General features: G+C 36.0%; 1 protein-coding gene across 2 annotated transcripts in view; it reads right to left on the bottom strand.

Moving 5' to 3' along the window:
- Nucleotides 1–4,897: 4,897 nt before the first annotated feature.
- Nucleotides 4,898–19,205, bottom strand: part of LOC107553977 (ankyrin repeat and BTB/POZ domain-containing protein BTBD11-B) — a 65,476-nt gene continuing 51,168 nt past the window's right edge. For both annotated transcript variants that reach the window (XM_016236324.1, XM_016236323.1), the window contains exons 6-19: nt 18,138–18,290; nt 17,689–17,854; nt 16,169–16,258; nt 14,112–14,213; nt 13,711–13,804; nt 13,472–13,607; nt 13,154–13,374; nt 10,202–10,380; nt 9,108–9,213; nt 8,159–8,261; nt 7,868–7,949; nt 7,632–7,700; nt 6,223–6,336; nt 4,898–6,124 (exon numbers count right to left, since the gene is read on the bottom strand). In XM_016236324.1, coding sequence (XP_016091810.1) covers nt 5,915–6,124; nt 6,223–6,336; nt 7,632–7,700; nt 7,868–7,949; nt 8,159–8,261; nt 9,108–9,213; nt 10,202–10,380; nt 13,154–13,374; nt 13,472–13,607; nt 13,711–13,804; nt 14,112–14,213; nt 16,169–16,258; nt 17,689–17,854; nt 18,138–18,290 — 1,825 coding nt within the window. In that variant the 3' untranslated portion in view covers nt 4,898–5,914. The remainder of the gene's footprint in view (nt 6,125–6,222; nt 6,337–7,631; nt 7,701–7,867; nt 7,950–8,158; nt 8,262–9,107; nt 9,214–10,201; nt 10,381–13,153; nt 13,375–13,471; nt 13,608–13,710; nt 13,805–14,111; nt 14,214–16,168; nt 16,259–17,688; nt 17,855–18,137; nt 18,291–19,205) is intronic.

The following is a 19,205-nucleotide window of genomic DNA, read 5'->3' as shown; positions in this document are numbered from 1 at the left end:
TTGCACTGAAGACTGAAATAATGACTGCTGAAAATGCAGATTTGCCATCACAAGAATAAATTAAATTTTAAAATAACAGAAAACCGTTATTTTAAATTGTAATAATATCTCACTTTATTACTGTATTTAGTGTACTTGTTAAATGAAATGAAAGTTAAAAAAGTATTCAAAGTTAAATGAAGCTTTGATAAGGATAAGAGACTTATTTAAAAAACATTTAAAAAATCTTAACTATCAAAAAAGTTTAAACTGGTAGTGTATATGTCAACAAACAAGATACACAGTTCTGGTTGCATAACAAGTTCAAAGCTGTGCAGTCCTGCACTTCGCTCTTGACTCCTCCCACCTGGGCCTCCGTTTTACTGGAGTGAAAAAAACAAACCAGAGATTTGGGACATCCCACAGGGCTTCTGAAGTTTGTAACCAGTGGACTCATAAACAGGGTCTTTTATCCTAGCACATTTCAGAATGTTCAAACATTTTATCACACGTCTTTGAAGTGACTGAAACCAATATATTTCATATCAGAATCATAAATCCAACTGTGTGGATTACCATATTTTGGCCTATATGTATAAAAGAGATAAATAAGAGGCGAGTGAGCATATGTGTAAAAATGCTCACAGCAGTATTTGTCCACATCAATGCTACTGTTCAAAAGTGTCCTTGAAAGGCAGTATCCATGGATACCTTTTAACCAGCCCCCTTCCAATGGCTGACCATCACACTTCATTGCCCTCTGAATATATGCTCCACACAAAGATCACACGCTCATTTGGACACGTACACACACACACACTCCAAGCATGCCAAACCACTGAAATCCCTGCAGATGTATTATTGATTCACTATAACTCAGCTTTCAATAGTCATTTTAGGGGTTTATGAGGCAAAGAGAAAAAGTCTAAAGTTTGTGAGAAAAAACTTAAATGTTTATTTTTACTTTCACGTAAATCATGAAGAAAATCTCTTTATAGGGTCCTGATGGGAAAGCTCACACCATGCCCAGTGGTCCTTTAATACAGGAGGGTGTCAAACAGCTGTAATAGTTCTGGCTATCCTGAAACATACATTCATTGTGGGATTTAGGAATATGCATGAACTAAAGGCCAATAAATGTTGCTTTATTAAAAAAAAATCTTGGTAGCCTACTGGATGCTGAAAGAAGCACACATATAAAAAGGTTCAACCTGATTCCCTTCACAGGAATTAATTGCACTTTAAAAAATGTTAAAATCAAGTACTCAAGGGTTGTCAGTTGCCTCATAAAAGTTATGTATACGGAGTGACACTTACTGTCATAGGTGCTGCCATAATATCACATGATAAGTAGAATATTGCTCACTCAATCACCATTTTAAACCGGTTCTTTTCAGTGAACCGGTTGAACTAAATCGGGCTGAATCGTTTGACACAGTTCGCGTCTAGAGTCAGCTGGTCACGTGTCAGACCTTAGCGATGTTTGCTTTTAAAAGGTTAGTTCACCCAAAAATGAAAGTTAGCCCATGAATTACTCACCCCCGAGGCATCCTAGGTGTATATGACTTTCTTCTTTCTGACGAATCCAGTCGGAGTTATATTAAAAATGGTCTTTGATCTTCCAAGCTGTTTAATGGCAGTCAGCGGGTGTTGCATGCATCAGTCCAAAAGAAGTGAAATAAAACGCATCCATCCATAATAAAATTTGCTTCACATGGCTCCGGGTGGGTGAACAAAGTCCTCCTGTAGTGAATCGATGTGTTTTAGTAAGAATATATTCTTATATTTAAAACGTAATAATCAGTTTAATCTAGCTTGCGCTCACTGTTGTACACGGAAGCAGCTCTGGGCGGATGCCATAAGACATCAGCATTGAGCATGCGCTGCTCAGAAGTGGCGAATGTGGAAGCGCAGGGGAGAGATCAAAACAAAACAACGGTCACGAATTAGAAGTACAAAACGAGGATTTGTAAAGAAGAATGTCGGGGGATTTCAATATAAGCCAAGAGGAAACTGGTTTTCCTTTGCTAAAGTAAGGAAACTTTGCTTCCTTTGATCCTGTAAACAAACGTTGGTTTTCATGAGACTCACCGGCGCATGCGCAACGCTGACATCTTACGTCATCCTCCCGGAGCTGCTTCCGTGTACAACTGTTGGCGCAAGCTAGATTAAAGTTTATTATTTATTATTACATTTTGAATATGGATATTTTTCTTACAAAAACGCATCGATTCACTACAGGAGGCTTTTGTTCACCCCCCTGAGCTGTGTGAGGCACTTTTTACTATGGATGCATGCGTTTTATTTCACTTCTTTTGGATTGATGTACTGCAACACCCGCTGACTGCAATGATAGAGCTTGGAATAGCCAGGACAATTTTTTATATAACTCCGACTGATATAAAACCAACGTTTGTTTACAGGAGCAAAGGAAGCAAAGTTTCCTTACTTTAGCAAAGGACAACAAGTCTCCTCTTGGCTTATATCGAAATCCTCTGACATTCTTCTTTACAAATCCTCGTTTTGTACTTCTAATTCTTGACCGTTGTTTTGTTTTGATCTCTCCCTTGCGCTTCCGCGTGCGTCACTTCTGAGCGGCGCATGTGCAACGCCGACATCTTACGTCATGCGCCCGGAAGTGCTTCCGTGTACAACAGTGAGCGTAAGATAGATTAAAGTGATTATTAAAATTTAAATATGGTTATTTTTCTTACAAACAAATGGATTCACTACAGGAAGCCTTTGTTCACCCCCCGGAGCCGTGTGAGGCACTTTTTATTTCACTTCTTTTGGACTGAAGCACTGCAACACCCGCTGACTGCAATGATAGAGCTTGGAATAGCCAGGACAATTTTTAATATAACTCCGACTGGATTCGTCTGAAAGAAGAAAGTCATATACACCTAGGATACACAGCCTAATTTTCATTTTTGGGTGAACTAACACTTTAATATAACTCTGATTGGATTCATCTGAAAAAAGGAAGTCATATGGCTAGGTCTAGGATGGCTTGAGGGTGAGTAAATAATGAGCTAATTTTCATTTTTGGGTGAACTATCCCTTTAAGAACCGTATCGAAACACGAATCGAAGTCATTGTCGGGCAAGTTCGATTCACTGCTTCACGAATCTTCGAAACCTTATACGAATCTTGTGTTTTGAATCAGTGCTTCGGAGCGCATGTCAGTCACACCATAATTTCAGAATATTTTAAAACAAGTTTCTTAAATTCCTACTGTAAAAGTTCTGTTACAAATTTGTTGGTAGATAACAAGTGTTACAAATTAATAAAGACTATATATTATCTGGTATTTAATGGCATTTTAAACATAATATTTTGCAGATTACCTACATTTGAAACTCTTGGGCAGCTATTTGTAGAACATGTCACTGAACGTTATTGCTATTTTTGATGCATTTAAATTAAAATTAAATTAAAGCATTTAGCAGACATTTTTATCCAAAGCGACTTACAGTGCATTCAGGCTATACATTTTTTATCAGTATGTTTGTTCCCTGGGAATTGAACCCATGACCTTTGCGCTGCTAATGGAATGCTCTACCGCTGAACCACAGGAACAGCTAAAGAGTTTTAACCAGTCTTCAGCTTGCAGTTTTCAATCGTATATAGATATAGTAGACCCCTCTCTGACCCCTAGATATAATAGCCTGCACACTTTGAGTCCAGGTGCTTCACCAACGGGCAACTACTTCCCACATAAAAGGACAATGCTTCTCTTTTTTCTTTCCTTTCTTTTCACTTTTCTGACTCATATATCCCTGGCTTTTTCATTGCAACCCTTCATGCTTCCCTCCTCCCCTGCCCCTCTCCCTCTTTCACATCTGTTGTGCCTGTAAACATTGTCTGGTTTGCTGAGATTAAGTCTTCTTTAACACAGTACAAACAACTTGAGGGCTAAATTGCACTCCAAAGTTACAAAAATTTTTTTATCAGCAAGCAGAATAAATCTCAGAGCTGCTGAATCAGCTAACAAACAGCATTAAAATTCAGCAAGCAGCATTACAATTATTAAGCTCAATGGTTCTCAGCTGGTAGCCTACGTGTCTGTGGGTCACAGGTCTACTCTGCCTGTGGACAGCAGAGGGGAAAATATAAAGTAAAAAAATGCAACCAGCCATATAGTCTTAGTAAAATAACAAAATAAATAGCTGTATTACATTTTAAAACGTATAGAACAAAATGTTTAATATGTTGGATATTTTGTATCTTAATTTAATTTAGAATAACAAAATAAATACATATTAAATTTCAAAAGGTATATGAGGAAATGCTTTATATTCATTTGAATAAATTATAATTTATTAATAAAATAAATAGGCTTAATAAATTTCAAAAGTTGTAAGAGAAAATGCTTTATATTTTTGACATTTTATCTTTATTAATTTAATTCATTAAATTATCACATCTTTATTAATTTACCAAATTATAATAACAAAATAAATCTCATGTCTTTAAGAAATCAAATAAATTTTTTTTTTACTAATTTAAGAAATTACAGTAACAGTAAATAGGGTCATTAACTTTAAAAATGTAGGAGAAAATGCTTTACTACTTGACATTTTATATTTTAATGATCATATCTATAAAAAAATATAAAATAAATTGGCTTATTTAATTTTAATGGTTACATTTTATTGATTGCTTAGAGGCTTAGAGCATTAAACCATTGCAATTCAATATTCATTTAGAATACAAAACTGTCTATTCTTCTATTCAGCCTATTTTGTGCAATAAACTGTTGTGGTTTGGGTCGTCACTTGATGTCTGTAAATGTACTGTAAAATCTGAGTTGGGAAAACCTGGGTTCTGCAATACAAGCAAACAAAAATGATGAACCTCCAGCTTATTAAAAAACCCAGACTATGAAAAATGACGAGAAGCATGAGTATTTTGTAGTAATCTTTATAAAGAACACTGATTTAGTCATCAAGTGACACAAATGTCATTAGAGACACAGCACATCAGAACATATTGCAGGCACATTCTGAATCAGTCGTTTCAGTCAGGGGATTCACAGCTACAATTCTGCAACTCCATGCTGATAATAGTTCATTTTCCCAGACAAAACAGACCCCCGCACACACACAGAAGAGTGTAAAGTCAATGCAAGACATGACAACAGCAACAAAACCCAAGCATGAAAATACTTACATGCTCATCTACATTTACAACAGTTACCAAGACTTCAAGAACACTTCTATAATACATTATTGTGAGTTCTCGATGGAAGCCTTAAGATGATGACGTCTTATATACATCTACTTACAGCTGGAGATCAAACTACTCCACATTAGAGATTTCCATCAGTATTTACACTGGCAGCCACATTCTCTGCCCACATTTTAAACATATGGTTACTGATAACAAGAGCAATATCTGTACAACTGTGAAGAAGCATCATCTCAATGCTCGAAAATACAAATCTAGGAAGCATATTTAGTAACATCTATAATCAGTGCTGGCAATGATTGAGTTGTTTTCTATTCCAGAGGACTACCTCCTTGTACCCCTAAGCCATAATATACCAAAAAAGCATGAGCTGCTTGCTGTAGCGATCTCAACAGTGCCATGTTTTTGGGTCACATCACATTTGCTGCTCATACTGCTTCAAAATTAGTTACTGGAATTGCAATATCCCAAGGTTAGTAGAGGTACTGCATCTAAGAAAATCATTATCTGTCACAGGTGTTATTCAATTTGGAGATGAAATGTAAAATGGCATTGTTTCCTTTATGGCTGTTACCTAAAGCACAGATCAAGTCTGTTGAGAAAAGATCACCACAGTTCTAGATGGAGAACTACGAGTGCATTGCTACTGCCACTGAATGAACACATTTACACCGCACTGCTAGAGTCCTGGAGGAAGTGCACGTGTTGGGATCTCAGCATGCTTTGAAGAAGTCTGGAGGCAGTTTTAGACGATGGATCCCTTCGAGGAGGACAGATGAATGGAGCGAATGCGCGTGGCCAGCGTCTTCTCCAGATCATGCAACACGTCACAGCAGCAGTTCTCCACTGGGGTGTTATAGAGCAACTGTTTAAATGGCTCAAGCTCTATGAGAACTGCCATGTTCTTCAGAAAGTAGCCCTCGATGTAGGTCGACAGCTCAGGTGCCTCTAGGAACTAAGAGAGAAGGAGAGGAAAGAACATACTGAGAATGTAAAGAATGCTTTCGTATGCATGGAAAATTTAATCTGAGAACATGTTCGATTGTATGTTACTTTAGCATGGTTGTAGATCTCCACACAAGTTTCGGTGTTGATGTTCTTGGCGCAGATGATCTCACAGTGTCTCTGTAAAGCCTCCAGCTGGAAGAACTTAGATGCAGAGAGGAGCTGGAAGAGAGCGGAGCAGAGAGACATTGAGACCAAAAGAAATAAAAGTCAAATAAGCCTAATATTGTATATAATATTAACCCTCTTGGGCATGGAGTTCACCAGAGCTTCACAGGTTGCCAATGGAGTCCTCTTCCACCTTGCGCTCCTCCACCTTCCGTTTGAGGATGCCCCACAGATGCTCAATAGGGTTTAGGTCTGGAGACATGCTTGGCCAATCCATCACCTTTACCCTCAGGTGTTTTTGGGGTCGTTATCATGTTGGAATACTTCCCTGCGGCCCAGTCTCCGAAGGGAGGGGATCATGCTCTGCTTCAGTATGTCACAGTACATGTTGGCATTCATGGTTCCCTCAATGAACTGTAGCTCCCCAGTGCCGGCAGCACTCATGCAACCCCAGACCATGACACTCCCACCACCATGCTTGACTGTAGGCAAGACACACTAGTCTTTGTACTCCTCACCTGGTTGCCACCACACACGCTTGACACCATTTGAACCAAATATATATATATATATATATATATATATATATATATATAATCTTGTACTGTTTTATTTGTGTAGTTAGTTTTTTATTTTAGTGCTTTATTTATTTATTTAATACTTTCATTCAGCAAGAATGCATTAAATTGATTAAAAGTGACAGTAAGTCAAGACATGTAAAAATATATTTCAAATAAATACTGTTCTTTTTAACTTTAGAATACTGAAAAAAAGTATGCCCCCCTCAACAAAAACCATTAAGCAGCTCAACTGTTTTCAACATTGATAATAATAAAAAATATTTATCGAACATCAAATCAGCATGTTAGAATGATTTCTGAAGGATTGAGTTAGTAATGTCTGAGGAAAATTCAGCTTTACCAACACAAGAATAAATTGCATTTTAGAATATATTAAAATAAAAAACAGTTATTTTAAATTGTAATAATATTTCACAACATTACTGTTTTTTCTGTATTTCTTTTCAAATAAATGCAGCCTTGGTGAGCATAAAAGTTTTGAATGAAACAAATCTTTGAATAAATGTTTAAACAGCAGTGTGTTTTTGTTTGTTTGTAAGAAACTACTAAATGTATAAAACAAATAAAATACTTTAAATAGTAAAATATAAATTATTACATAGTAAGGCTAATGGACTTTATTCATTTGTGGAAATTATTAATTGAACACTTGTCTTATATTGCTCCTGCAATAAGAATCAGTTTGACTGCTTTACACTGTAAAATCCCTTTAAAAACAAATATGCTAGATTGCATAACATAAGGACTGAAACAGTTATTAGTACTTACATCCATAACCTCAGTGTTTCTGATTTGAAGTGAATCCGTTCCACCACAGTACAGATACTGCATCACCAGCTATATGGAAAGCAAAATATAATGTATAATTCATGCATCAGTCAGACACTCAATAGACCACAATATAAAAATTATGAGCTCTCCTTTCCCTCTCAATAAAAGCAGCATAAAAATAGCAAGACACACTCGCATCTTCTCAGAGCATTAGTGAAGCAGTCGGACTGTACCTGAAATACATTGTATTTGACATGGCTGATTTCGATACAGGTGTTCTCAGCAGCTGGTCTGTTTGCCAGAAGTAATTTAAACCTTGGGTACAAGTAGGAAAAGTAAAAACAATAATAATACTCCTTAAAGAGTAACAATAAAAGAAAATAAGCTGTTCTTGGGCCTCATATATGTGTTATTAAAAAGGTATTGTATTCAAAAGAACAAAAGCACACAAGGCACACTGTCACTGTATGTACTGTAATTATACATGGTTTCTTTTTTCAGGTGGATGCAGTGCACCAACTGACCTGTTGGAGGCGGTGAAGAGCAAAACTTTGTGAGCGTAGAATGGCTTTCCTTCCACCAGGAAGGTCACATCTGCCATCTCCTTGTTGTTTAGAAAATGAGGATCTGACATAAACATATCACAGATGCATTTCATTAGTTGCAACTGCGCAATCCATGGAAATCAGCAGCATACCACAGTCACTGCCAACAGAACTCCAAAGGTTTATCCTAAATTGAAAATTCTGTCATATTTACTTTACTCTCATATTGTTCCAAACCCGTATGAAGTCAAAACAAATCATACTGATCATATTGAGAAACAGACTGGAATTTTTGTCTTTGTTAAATGTTTACAGCCAACCTAGGTCTATTTGGAATATGCATGAGAGTTTATTTAAAAAAAATTGTTAATTCAACATTCTATTGAGACAAATCCAATTCATAAAACTGGTTTCAATGATCTGTTTGTAAATTGAACTGTTGCAGTTAATGGGTTCACCTCATTTTATTTTAGCTTTATTTCAGTTACTGTAAATGATTCTTAATTTAGTTTGAATTAACCATAACAACATTGAATTACGTTTTTATAAAGATGGAATTTAATTTACATTTTATAGATCAATTTTATTATTATTCAAACAAACTGTTCTTAATTGCAGTGCACTCTTCAGAATTGTGTGTTCAGTGTTCCACAAAAGAAATCAGTCATACGGCTCACAGAGTGACACGAGGGTGAGTACATAAGAGTGACAGAATTCTCATTTTTGATTGAACTATCTCTTCAGCCTGCATTTAAAATATTTTTTAATGGCAGAACCACCCACAAATGACATTTTTCACTTGACATTTCATTAACAAAAAGAGTGCTCAGTTCAATTCAAAATGTCACTTTCTATTGGTCATGAAAAGCTTGCAGTTGTTTGTGTTTTACAGAGAGCACGGCGCAACCTGATATCTGGTGCTACGTACCCAGTCTTGACGTCTGTTTCCTCTTGATCTCTGTAAGTTTGGGGATCGGATACGGTCCGTAGCACTGAGTAAATATCACGGCCAGCTGCTGACTAATCACTTCATTCTGCAAACCATGAGAAAGAGTAACAGATAAAGACACCTCTCATCAAGCCCCAATACAAAACAAAACATTTTGACTTGCCTTAGGGCAGTTACAGTGCCTGAGTTGTGTGAAGGTTATGTGTATGTGTGAGCTTGCATAGCAAAACCACACCATATATTCTTGAGAAGTATTAATGCATGGTGTTTTTGGGATCAGTACTTTGTTAAATCCCTGTCAGATCGCTCCTTCTGCGGTTTGAACGATCAGCTTCTCTGAAAGATTGTTAGAGGTTCCTCATCAACTTGACATTTCTCTCGCCTGGCCTGCCTCTGCCTCTACAGATCACCTGCTGTCAGCATAGCACCACTATTTCCTCTCTCTCCCATTCTCTCTCTGCCATTCTTTCTCTTGGTCTCTCTCTCTCTTTGTACTAACAAGCAGACACACATTACTTGTGAAGGTTGAGCAGGGAGCGGAAACTGTCAGTCATCCCTGCAGGGCTGAGTAAGGATCCTTGACTCCACCATAGATCAACCTTGACAAACACGCTCACACATACACCTACTGTATCCCCAATAGAAGGAAATCCACGTTTATCTTTACTTCTTGTACTGTCTGATCTGCTACAGAGGGAGTAGGTATGCATGTGTGAAGCAGATGTAATGGTCAGTGTCTAAGAATTCTTTCTAGCACCCTAGGTTTCAAAGCAAAGCTCACTATTACATAATGCTGTGGGAGGACGTCAACAGAATGCCCAATTCAAATTAAGTTTCTGCCTTCACTTCCTGTTCTACAGAAGCAATATGCTCCCCAAGGTTCTGGACTCTAAGGATTCAAAAAAAGAGGTAACCCTAGGAAATTACTTGATGGGCATGATCATGCATCTCAGGCAAGCTTAACTCGCAAGACCAAGATCAGAGGTTTGATTCCAGAGAAAGCATATGATGTCAGTTGTGGAAATTTGCACTCTGTGTTGGTGCGTGTGAGTTTAGCATGTGTTTTTGTTCACCTTGCTGGCGCGCAGGATCTGGAACATGAGTGGGAGGCCGTGGGTTATGAGTTCCTCTGTGTACTCCTCCTCTTCAATAGAGCTGAACTCTTTCAGCAGGCCCTGGATCAGCGGCCGCCGGTGCTGCAGGAAACAGGTTCGCAGGGACTCCAGCCAGGTGTGCAGCGTCCAGGGCACCCCTGATATACACAAAGACACATGAAAAACACTGTTTTAATTTTTAACAAGTAGGAATGTTATGTGATGTTATGTGGCTTTAAGATTTTCACAATGGTATACTCTACCATTCAAAAGTTTTGAGTCGGCAAGATTTAAAAAAATGTTTTTGAAAGAATCTCCTATCCTTACCAAGGCTTCATGTATTCAATCAAAAATACAGCAAATCAGAAATACTGTGAAACGTAATTATAATAAAAATAATTTTGTTTTGTATTTTAATATATTTTAAAAATTAATTTATTTCTGTGATGGCAAAGCTGAATTTTCAGCAGGTATTACTCCAGTCTTCAGTGACACATGATCCTTCAAAAATCATTATATAATGCTGATTTACTGCACAAGGAACATTTCTTAGTATAATGGATGCTGGAAAAAGTTGTGCTGCTTAATATTTTTTGTTGAAGCCTTGACTGTTTGATGAATAGAAAGTTCAAAAACAGCATTTATGATGAACAGGAAATTTTAAATAATAATTTATTTGAAAGGAATTTATTTTAAATTTTGTAATATTATATTTAATATATAATATTTTAAATATATATTTTTTTTTTTTTTTTTAAAGATATATATAACTTACACACATTTATAATTAATAAAAAAAATTATAAAAAGTAGATAGAAGAGAATAGATAGAGCTAGTGCTAGAGGGTCAAGTTATTTTTATTTTTTTCATAATAATTAAAAAGTTAATTATATATATATATAAACAAGTAGATTTCTAGAATAGTTCTATTCTAGAAATCTATATTGAGAGTTCTAGTGTTTTAGAGGGTCAAGTGCAGATGTATATATAGTAGGAATGCACCGATACCCCTTTTTCCAGTACTCGCCCGATACTGATACTTTTATTTTTGGTACTTGCCAATACCGAGTACCGATACCAATATTTTCATTGCATTTGTACATTTTTTAAATATTGGGTACAGAAACCAAAAGAGTATGTATAATGTTAGTTGGCTAACTTCATTTATCAAATAGATACAGTCAAACCAAAATTTATTCAGACACCTTCAACATTTCTCACATTATCACAGTTTATTCGCTATAGTTTAGAAAATGGTAATAAAATATGACAAGAACTCAGAGTTAAACTGTGTCAGAACAAATTCATCTTGATAATGTCAGATAACTTTGATAGAAAGGTATGTAATGGATTACAATAAACCAAAAATTATTCATACAGCTGTCAATATTTACACAACTATCAATACTTTGTCGGGTGACCCTTAGTCTTAATGACAGCATATAGTCTTCCTGGGCATGCTGTCATCAGGGTTCATGCAAACCTGAACTTAAATTTTTTTTTCAGACTTGGTCTGAATAATTTTTGGTCCCAAATTTGTATCAATTTTACTGGTAGTCCACTGTATGAAGAATTTTTGGGTATAATATATCACAGTTTAGTTTATTTTGCTATCCTCACTTTACATAAAAGAACTATAGTGTCCTGCACCCACTAGTAAAAAACATCAAAAATTATATCTGGTCTCTGAATCATTTTTGGTTTGACTGTATATCCTTCTGTTATTTTCACACTTAATTATGCCCATTAAAATGTATTTTACAAGTTTTTATTACTTTCACTGTTAATTTTTTTCTCTCTCTCTATGGTAGCCTACATCATCTTTAATTTAATAGCATTAGAGCTGCTCCTGCAGCGGCTTAGTACTGTAATCACACGATTTGCTGTAAAAATGCAGGGAACCACTCGCTATAAATCTCCTAACTGTGATATTTTCATAAATAGAAGTCGCGTTTTTTCATCTGAAACGTGCAGCAATTTATTTTCCAAAGCCCTCATATAATGCATAAACATTCATGAAGCAAGCAAAACACACGCAACCCGCACATGTATTTGTACTGGTGCAGAATGAGAGGGACAAGTACAGTACAGCCTAGCGCACTTCACACAGGCTGTTAAGTTTCACTTTCGCCAGAAAGTCGTGTATGCTTAAGGGTGAAAATAAATGACGTTTATAGTGAATGCCCCTATAAATTGTCTTATATCTACGATTTAGTTTTAATCCAAATAATGAGTGCTAAGTGAGCGAACATCAATAAAGATCACACAAAAGTGCGTGTGCGCTCTCCCTCCCTCCCTACCATTAAGTAACTTGTGCATTGTTTTACTTACTTCTTTTAGAATATTTGGATGTGACATATCTATGACATATCTGACCGAACTACAAGCTTTCCAGTGATGTCTGTGAGAAAGGGATATTCACTCGACAAGCTCGCGCATCTGCGCCGCCGCACGCTCAATCCACTCAGCGTGATTTGCTTACCAGCTGGCGCAAATCAGCTATACAGGCATTAATACTGAATGTTTTATAGTCATTGCATACATATACTTCGTAGACAGCTTTAATCTCTAATAACTCCATTCTGCTGTCTGTGTTTCTCTGTCTGAATATGGCACTTATCACATGCTGTGTGGTATCGGCGTTTGGTATCGAGGGATTTTAACGAGTACGAGTACGAGTAAAGGAGCTCAGTATCGGGCCCGATACCGATTCCAGTATCGGTATCGGTGCATCCCTAATATATAGCATACATAACAGTTCCATGCAAGTTTCTGTTTTATTGTATGCCATATCAAAATTTTTCACAGCATACCTCTATTCAACAAGCCATTCATTACATTAAGCTATACTTACAGTAAGTAACTTAATGTTATGCAAATTCATTGTGATACTATTATTTTAGTATTGTAGATACAGTATCAGTACTGACCTAGACTTCTGATGTCCAATGTGATGTCGACATAGCTGTGTTCAGAGCTGTGATACATCGCCTCTCTCAGAGCTTTGAGTTTGGCCTTCCCCGTGCGGGTTGCTTCTATCTTCAGGGAATTCCTCTCCTCCATCTCTGATCCCTCAGCCAAGATCTCCTGTAGAGACAGAACATCTGCCTTCCCCTTTTCCGACTGCGACAGAAGCTTGCAGAACACGTTCCTGCAGCATGAGGATGAGGATGATACGATTTTGCAGTTTTATTAATAAATTACGAGACCGTGTGTGTGTATTTGACTAATGCATGTGTGTGTGCTACCTGTGTCCATGCGCTGCAGCCAGGCTGTAGGAGTTCATGTCCCCGTGTGGTGCGGTAGAGATGCCGTTGCGGTACATGGTCCCAACCATGGGGTCCGCTCCTCTCTCCAAAAGCAGACTGACCAGCTCAAAGTTCCCTACAGCACACAAAGTCCTCTCTTGTGGTCTCGCTGGTTTATAATTCAGTAATTCGAGAAGGAAGTGGCACTGTTGTCCGGTCTGCAGTGTGAGCTGTCTTACCTGCAGCGGCAGCTAACTGCAAAGGTGTCTCAGTGTAGTTCTCCATCCCGTCCTGCAGAGAGCCCTCTACATTAGCTCCAGCATCCAGAAGCAACTGAGATAAAAGGAAGGAGAAAGAAGAGATTTGGTTTTCCATTATGGAGAACTCCAGCTGTAGTGAATAAGCTAATGAAAGCAATTCCTGCTAAGATTAATTCGAGCAATTAGAGACAATGACAATGAAATAAGCAAACACATAATGAATCATAATGGCTGTACGACATGATAAAACGAGAACCTCAATTCATGCAGACAAGGCTTTCAGGAGAAAACTGATGCATACGCTACAGGAATTTTAGTCTGACTCAGTTGTTTGGCTTAAAATCTTGCCGAACGATCGGGCGGGAGAGAGAAGTCACTACCTGCACCACGGGGATGTGCTGTTGAAGTATGGCGAAGGTGAGAGGCGTGGCCTGCCGGGTCTCTGGGAAGACTGAGGGGTACTTTTGCACTGTGTTTGGCACCTACGTGAGGTACAGGGGACAGAGCAGGGCACAAATCAGAGAGATGGAGACCTTTAAAAACCTGTCCTGGGAAAAGTACAGAGACGCTGCGCTCAGCTGAAAATATGGGGATAAGAGAGGATCTTTGGCCTTTTTGCCTCTTTATAGGAGCTGCCTGTATAGTATATAAGTACACTTTTATTCAGTATGAATGCTGAAAACTGTCATGAAAAGTGACAGTTTCCACAAAAATATTAAGCAGCATGAATATTTTTCTACATTGATAATACCCCCCCCCCCCTCCAAAATATAGCCCTATTTTTTAGTACACAATTTTTTAATGAATACACTCTTACAAATAAAGGTGCTTTAAAGGTTCTTCACAGCGATGCCATAGAAGAACCATTTTTGGTTCCACAAAGAAACATTCAGTCAAAGGTTCTTTAAAGAACCATCTCTTCCTTACCTTTTAATAATCTGAAGAACCTTCTTTCGCCACAAAAACGTCTGTTAAAAGTTCTTTATGGAAACATTTAGACCAAAAAAAGTTCTTCTATGGCATCGTGAAGCACCTTTATTTTAAGAATGTAGTGTACAATTCCATCAAACTGAATTGAATAATCCTTATGTATTTTAATTGAACAATTGAACAATCCTTAATCAATTATCCAATTAATATACGTAAGGATTATTCTATTCAATTTGATGGAATTTTACTATTAATTCAATTGCGTAAATCTTAAAAATAGGCGTAAAATGTCTGAGTATAATAAGAAATTTCTTAATTAAATTTCAGAAATATCGTAAAATTATTTTAAAAGACCTACTAAAATACATTTTAATATTATTTTCAATTTATTCATTACAAAAAATTTAAAAATTGCATTAGCTTTTCAATTCAACATATAACTAAAATTATTATGCTGATAATATCATTTGTGTGAATTAGTGTATATTAAATTATTTCAATCAAGTATTTTTAGTATTTCTACTCTAATTTATGTTAACACCAGCACCAAATACCTTGAGTTTGGCAAACTGAAGGTTAACATAATAACAACACACTTCTGGGGTTTTAACCGGCTACCCTCAATAAAAAATGTTTATTAAATTATTATTTTATTATAAAAAAAAATTACCCTCCTACACTATTCTTTTGACTTTTTTTTGTTTTTATTTTAAAAAAGACCCTCTAACACTAGTGTTCCCTATTCTTTTTCTATTCTATCTACTTGCTTTCTTTTTCTTTATTATACCGAGACTTGTCACAGCACTTACATATTATTGTTTTGATTGCTTCTATATTGTCCTCATTTGTAAGGCGCTTTGGATAAAAGCGTCTGCTAAACGACTAAATATAAATTATTTTTAAAATGATCAAATATGAACACCACTGTATATACATTTCCATTTCTACTCAAATTTATTTCTACATATTCTAAAGTGAAAAAAATTGAAGGTTAACCTAATATGTTGCCTTATCGTCTGGCATATGTTTTGAATTCTGTTGTTGTTTGTTTGACGGAGGCACAAAGTGTAAGGTTTTGTGAGAGAGAAAATAACACCTGATTCATAGCAAACGTCAATGAACTTTTCACATTTTTAAGACACACAGTTGTAAACAATATTATTTCCCTGCTAAAAGTAACTGAAACTGTGACTTGCGGTGATATCTCTCTGAGACGTGTTTTATCAAGCTCGAAATAGCGACAAATAGTGAGCGTGTATATTAGTGAGAAATCTGTCTTCGCTAGCTTCTAGGGCCGAGTTTGGCAGAACAGCACCTAGTGACAGTGACTTCCAACAAACACAGAGGAAATCTACCCAGACAAGTCCCTCATGGGCATGCAAAGCAGTCTGAGTTTTCTCCTGTCATACTACAACACATGAACACAAACACTACACATGAAACATGACGGGGAGGATGGGTGTGCAGAATGTGAATATAAGAACACAGCAGAGATGAAGTCACAAACCTCACTATTGATGTCGGCTCCTGCATCTAGCAGCATCTGAACCATGGCTTCGTCACCGCGAACACATGCGTACATCAGAGGGGTCATGCCCTGCAAAACACACAAAAGACCAGTTACACTGAGCATACACCAGACATATCCTCTGATTGTGGAGTAAAGAGGGAATGCAACCTGACAATATGCAGCATTACATTTAAATATTTAAATAACACAAAATTCAAGCAGTCTTCTTGTGTTTATAGGAACCAATCTCCTGGAAAACCATAACGTTACTCAAATCAAGATATGGAAAGTCAGACAACAAGTGAATTAGCTAAGAAACAAAAGTAATGGCAAATGTTTCCACTCCCCGAGGTCAATAACGGAGCAAAGCAATCAGTGATGGAAAGCGCACTGGTGTGTGCTCTGATTAATACGGTCAACCGTTAAACACTGTGAATCTTGAGAGAAACCTGCTGTGCAAATCTGTTTGTTTCCTTCTGGGCTTCCATAAATGGAAAATATAGCAATGTGTGCAAGCATTTATAGTCAGCAGCAACCTATCAACTTGTGCATTAATCTGCATTTAGTTGCTTTTATCTATATAAAGTGTCGTATAATACACTTTTACCTGGAGTTGCACCTGCATTTGTACTAGGGCGGATTTTTCAAAGCCCTAGGAAACTATTTATTTATTTATTTTTTGAGAAAAAAGTTTGTTTAGGGCTGTCAGAGTTACCATGTAAACTTCAGTTATTAAAGAAATGTAACTTTTTTTGCGCATTCACATTCAAAATTGTATTCAATTCTGCTAGACAATTATATTAATTAAATTGAGATGAAATGTGATTCTTTTATTCTATTTAAAGCACACATTTGTAAAAGAAAACAATTCTCAAATTTAATTAATCTCAGTAAAAGTAAAAGTAAAAAAAATATTTGCAAAGATAATATTATGCTTACCATTGTTCTTGCACATTATAAATGTTTTATACATGAAAATTTGCAGCTTCCTTTTCCATTCAAAGCTTTAGTGTTGAGAAGATTTTTACATTTTTATTTAAACAAGCTGAATTCATTTGATTAAAAATATTAATATTGTGAAATATTATTACAGTTTAAATTAACTGTTTTCTATTTTAATATATGTTAAAATTGTTCTTTATTCCTTAGATAGCAAAGCAGAATTTTCAATTTAATATTTTGTGGAAACCCTAATCATTTTTTCCCTCCAATATTTTGATAAGTTAAAAAGAGCAATATAAAGAAACAATATACAAATTTTCAATTTAAGGATAACTTGCTGAATATAAGTATTAATTTCTTTCTTTTAAAAAACTCTTGCCGACCCCAAAATTTAATACGGAAGTGTATATTTCAGGAATGGGTTTCCCACGCAAAGGAATCATAATATTTGCAATTTTTTATCATTACAAAGGATGATAAAACCCCTACCCTAACATACAGTTAAATACAAAAATAATGGCAAGTTTTATATTTGTGTGCATGAACATGTCTGTTTATGTAACAATCATTTGAACCTGTTCACTCATACTGTTGATTCCACCGGGTCCTAGTAAGTTGATGGCCTGGTTGACAAGGTCAGTGCGGCCACAGTTGAGCATGCGGAAGCCCAGGTCCTGCAGGAACTTGGCCTCGGTAGAGGCAGCATCCAGCTTACGTGACACGCAGAAACAGTCATCAGTCCTGCAGCACACACACAAAAACATCTCTCTAATGTCTTAATCCTCTGCAAAAAAAAAAGCTTGAGTCACATATTCCAAGTGAAACACTCATCTATGGGTGAACCTTTCATTACAACACTTGGCCTAATAGCAATAAAACCGCAGTTATGGTGTGATTCATGCCTTATGTTGGGTCGACTGAGCTTGTTTTCCCTGTACAGACTGTTTATGAGCCAGTTTCATTTCACTCATGATGGGTAGCAATATCTGGTAGCTGGATGTTAATTTAATGGCAGCACGCTTACTTCAGCTGGCGGGGTTCACAATCCACCCCAGGCAGCAGGAGTCTGGCCGCCTGCCGAACATCATCGCTATCCACTGAAAAGCTGCGGCGGTGCTCCGCATGTGCCAAAGCTACTCTGATCCACTCCATCAGAGGAGGCAGTACGAGAAACGGCCTGCAGGAGGAGACAAAATGACCATGTTATTTAACAAATACATATTATTTGTCTTTACTAATTATATTTTGGTATTATTATTGTATCAACTAATATGTTAAATTAGCTTTCATATTTTCAGTTTTCATTTTAATTTGAGTTTAATTTTTTGTCATTTTGCTTTTGTGGTTCTGTGTTTTAAAAATATATTTTTTAAAATATTTCCCAGTTTTAGTTGATTTCAGAATGTTTTAGTTAGCTGCCAAAGCAACATGTCTAACTTTTGTTCAGTTTAAGTTTTTTAAAAAATCTAATATTTATATTTGATTTATTTCAGCTTTATTTATATTAACAACATATATACTATATTTTTTGTAGTATATTATTTGCATATAGCCCATATAAACTTTGATACAAAAATTTGGAATAATTAAATTTTTTTTGATATTAGAAGAAAGAAAAAGAGGTCTCTCACCAAGGCTTCATTTATTTGTTAAAAAAATACAGTACAAATAATATCGTGAAATATTATTACAATTTTAAAGAACAATTTTTTAAATGTAATTTATTCCTCTTGTTGCAAAGCTGAATTTTCAGCAGCTGTTGCTTCAATGTCAACATGTCAGATTATGTATATAGTACATATATAGTACACTATAGTATAGTGTTTATATATATATATATATATATATATATATATATATATTTAGAACTAAAGCTCATTTTAGTTAGCTGCCAAGGCAACATTTAATTTTTGCTTATTGTAAGTTTTTCATTTAATATTTATTTTTGATAATATTAGTGTTATTTCAATTAACAAAATGTTTTAAAGGGGTCATATGATGCTGCTAAAAAGAACATTATTTTGTGTATTTGGTGTAATGAAATGTGTTTATGCGGTTTAAAGTTCAAAAAACACATTACTTTCCACATACT

Source organism: Sinocyclocheilus grahami, unplaced genomic scaffold (assembly GCF_001515645.1).
Source record: "Sinocyclocheilus grahami isolate Dianchi unplaced genomic scaffold, SAMN03320097.WGS_v1.1 scaffold487.1, whole genome shotgun sequence".
NCBI lineage: Eukaryota > Metazoa > Chordata > Actinopteri > Cypriniformes > Cyprinidae > Sinocyclocheilus > Sinocyclocheilus grahami.
This window is presented reverse-complemented; position numbering and strand designations above follow the sequence as displayed.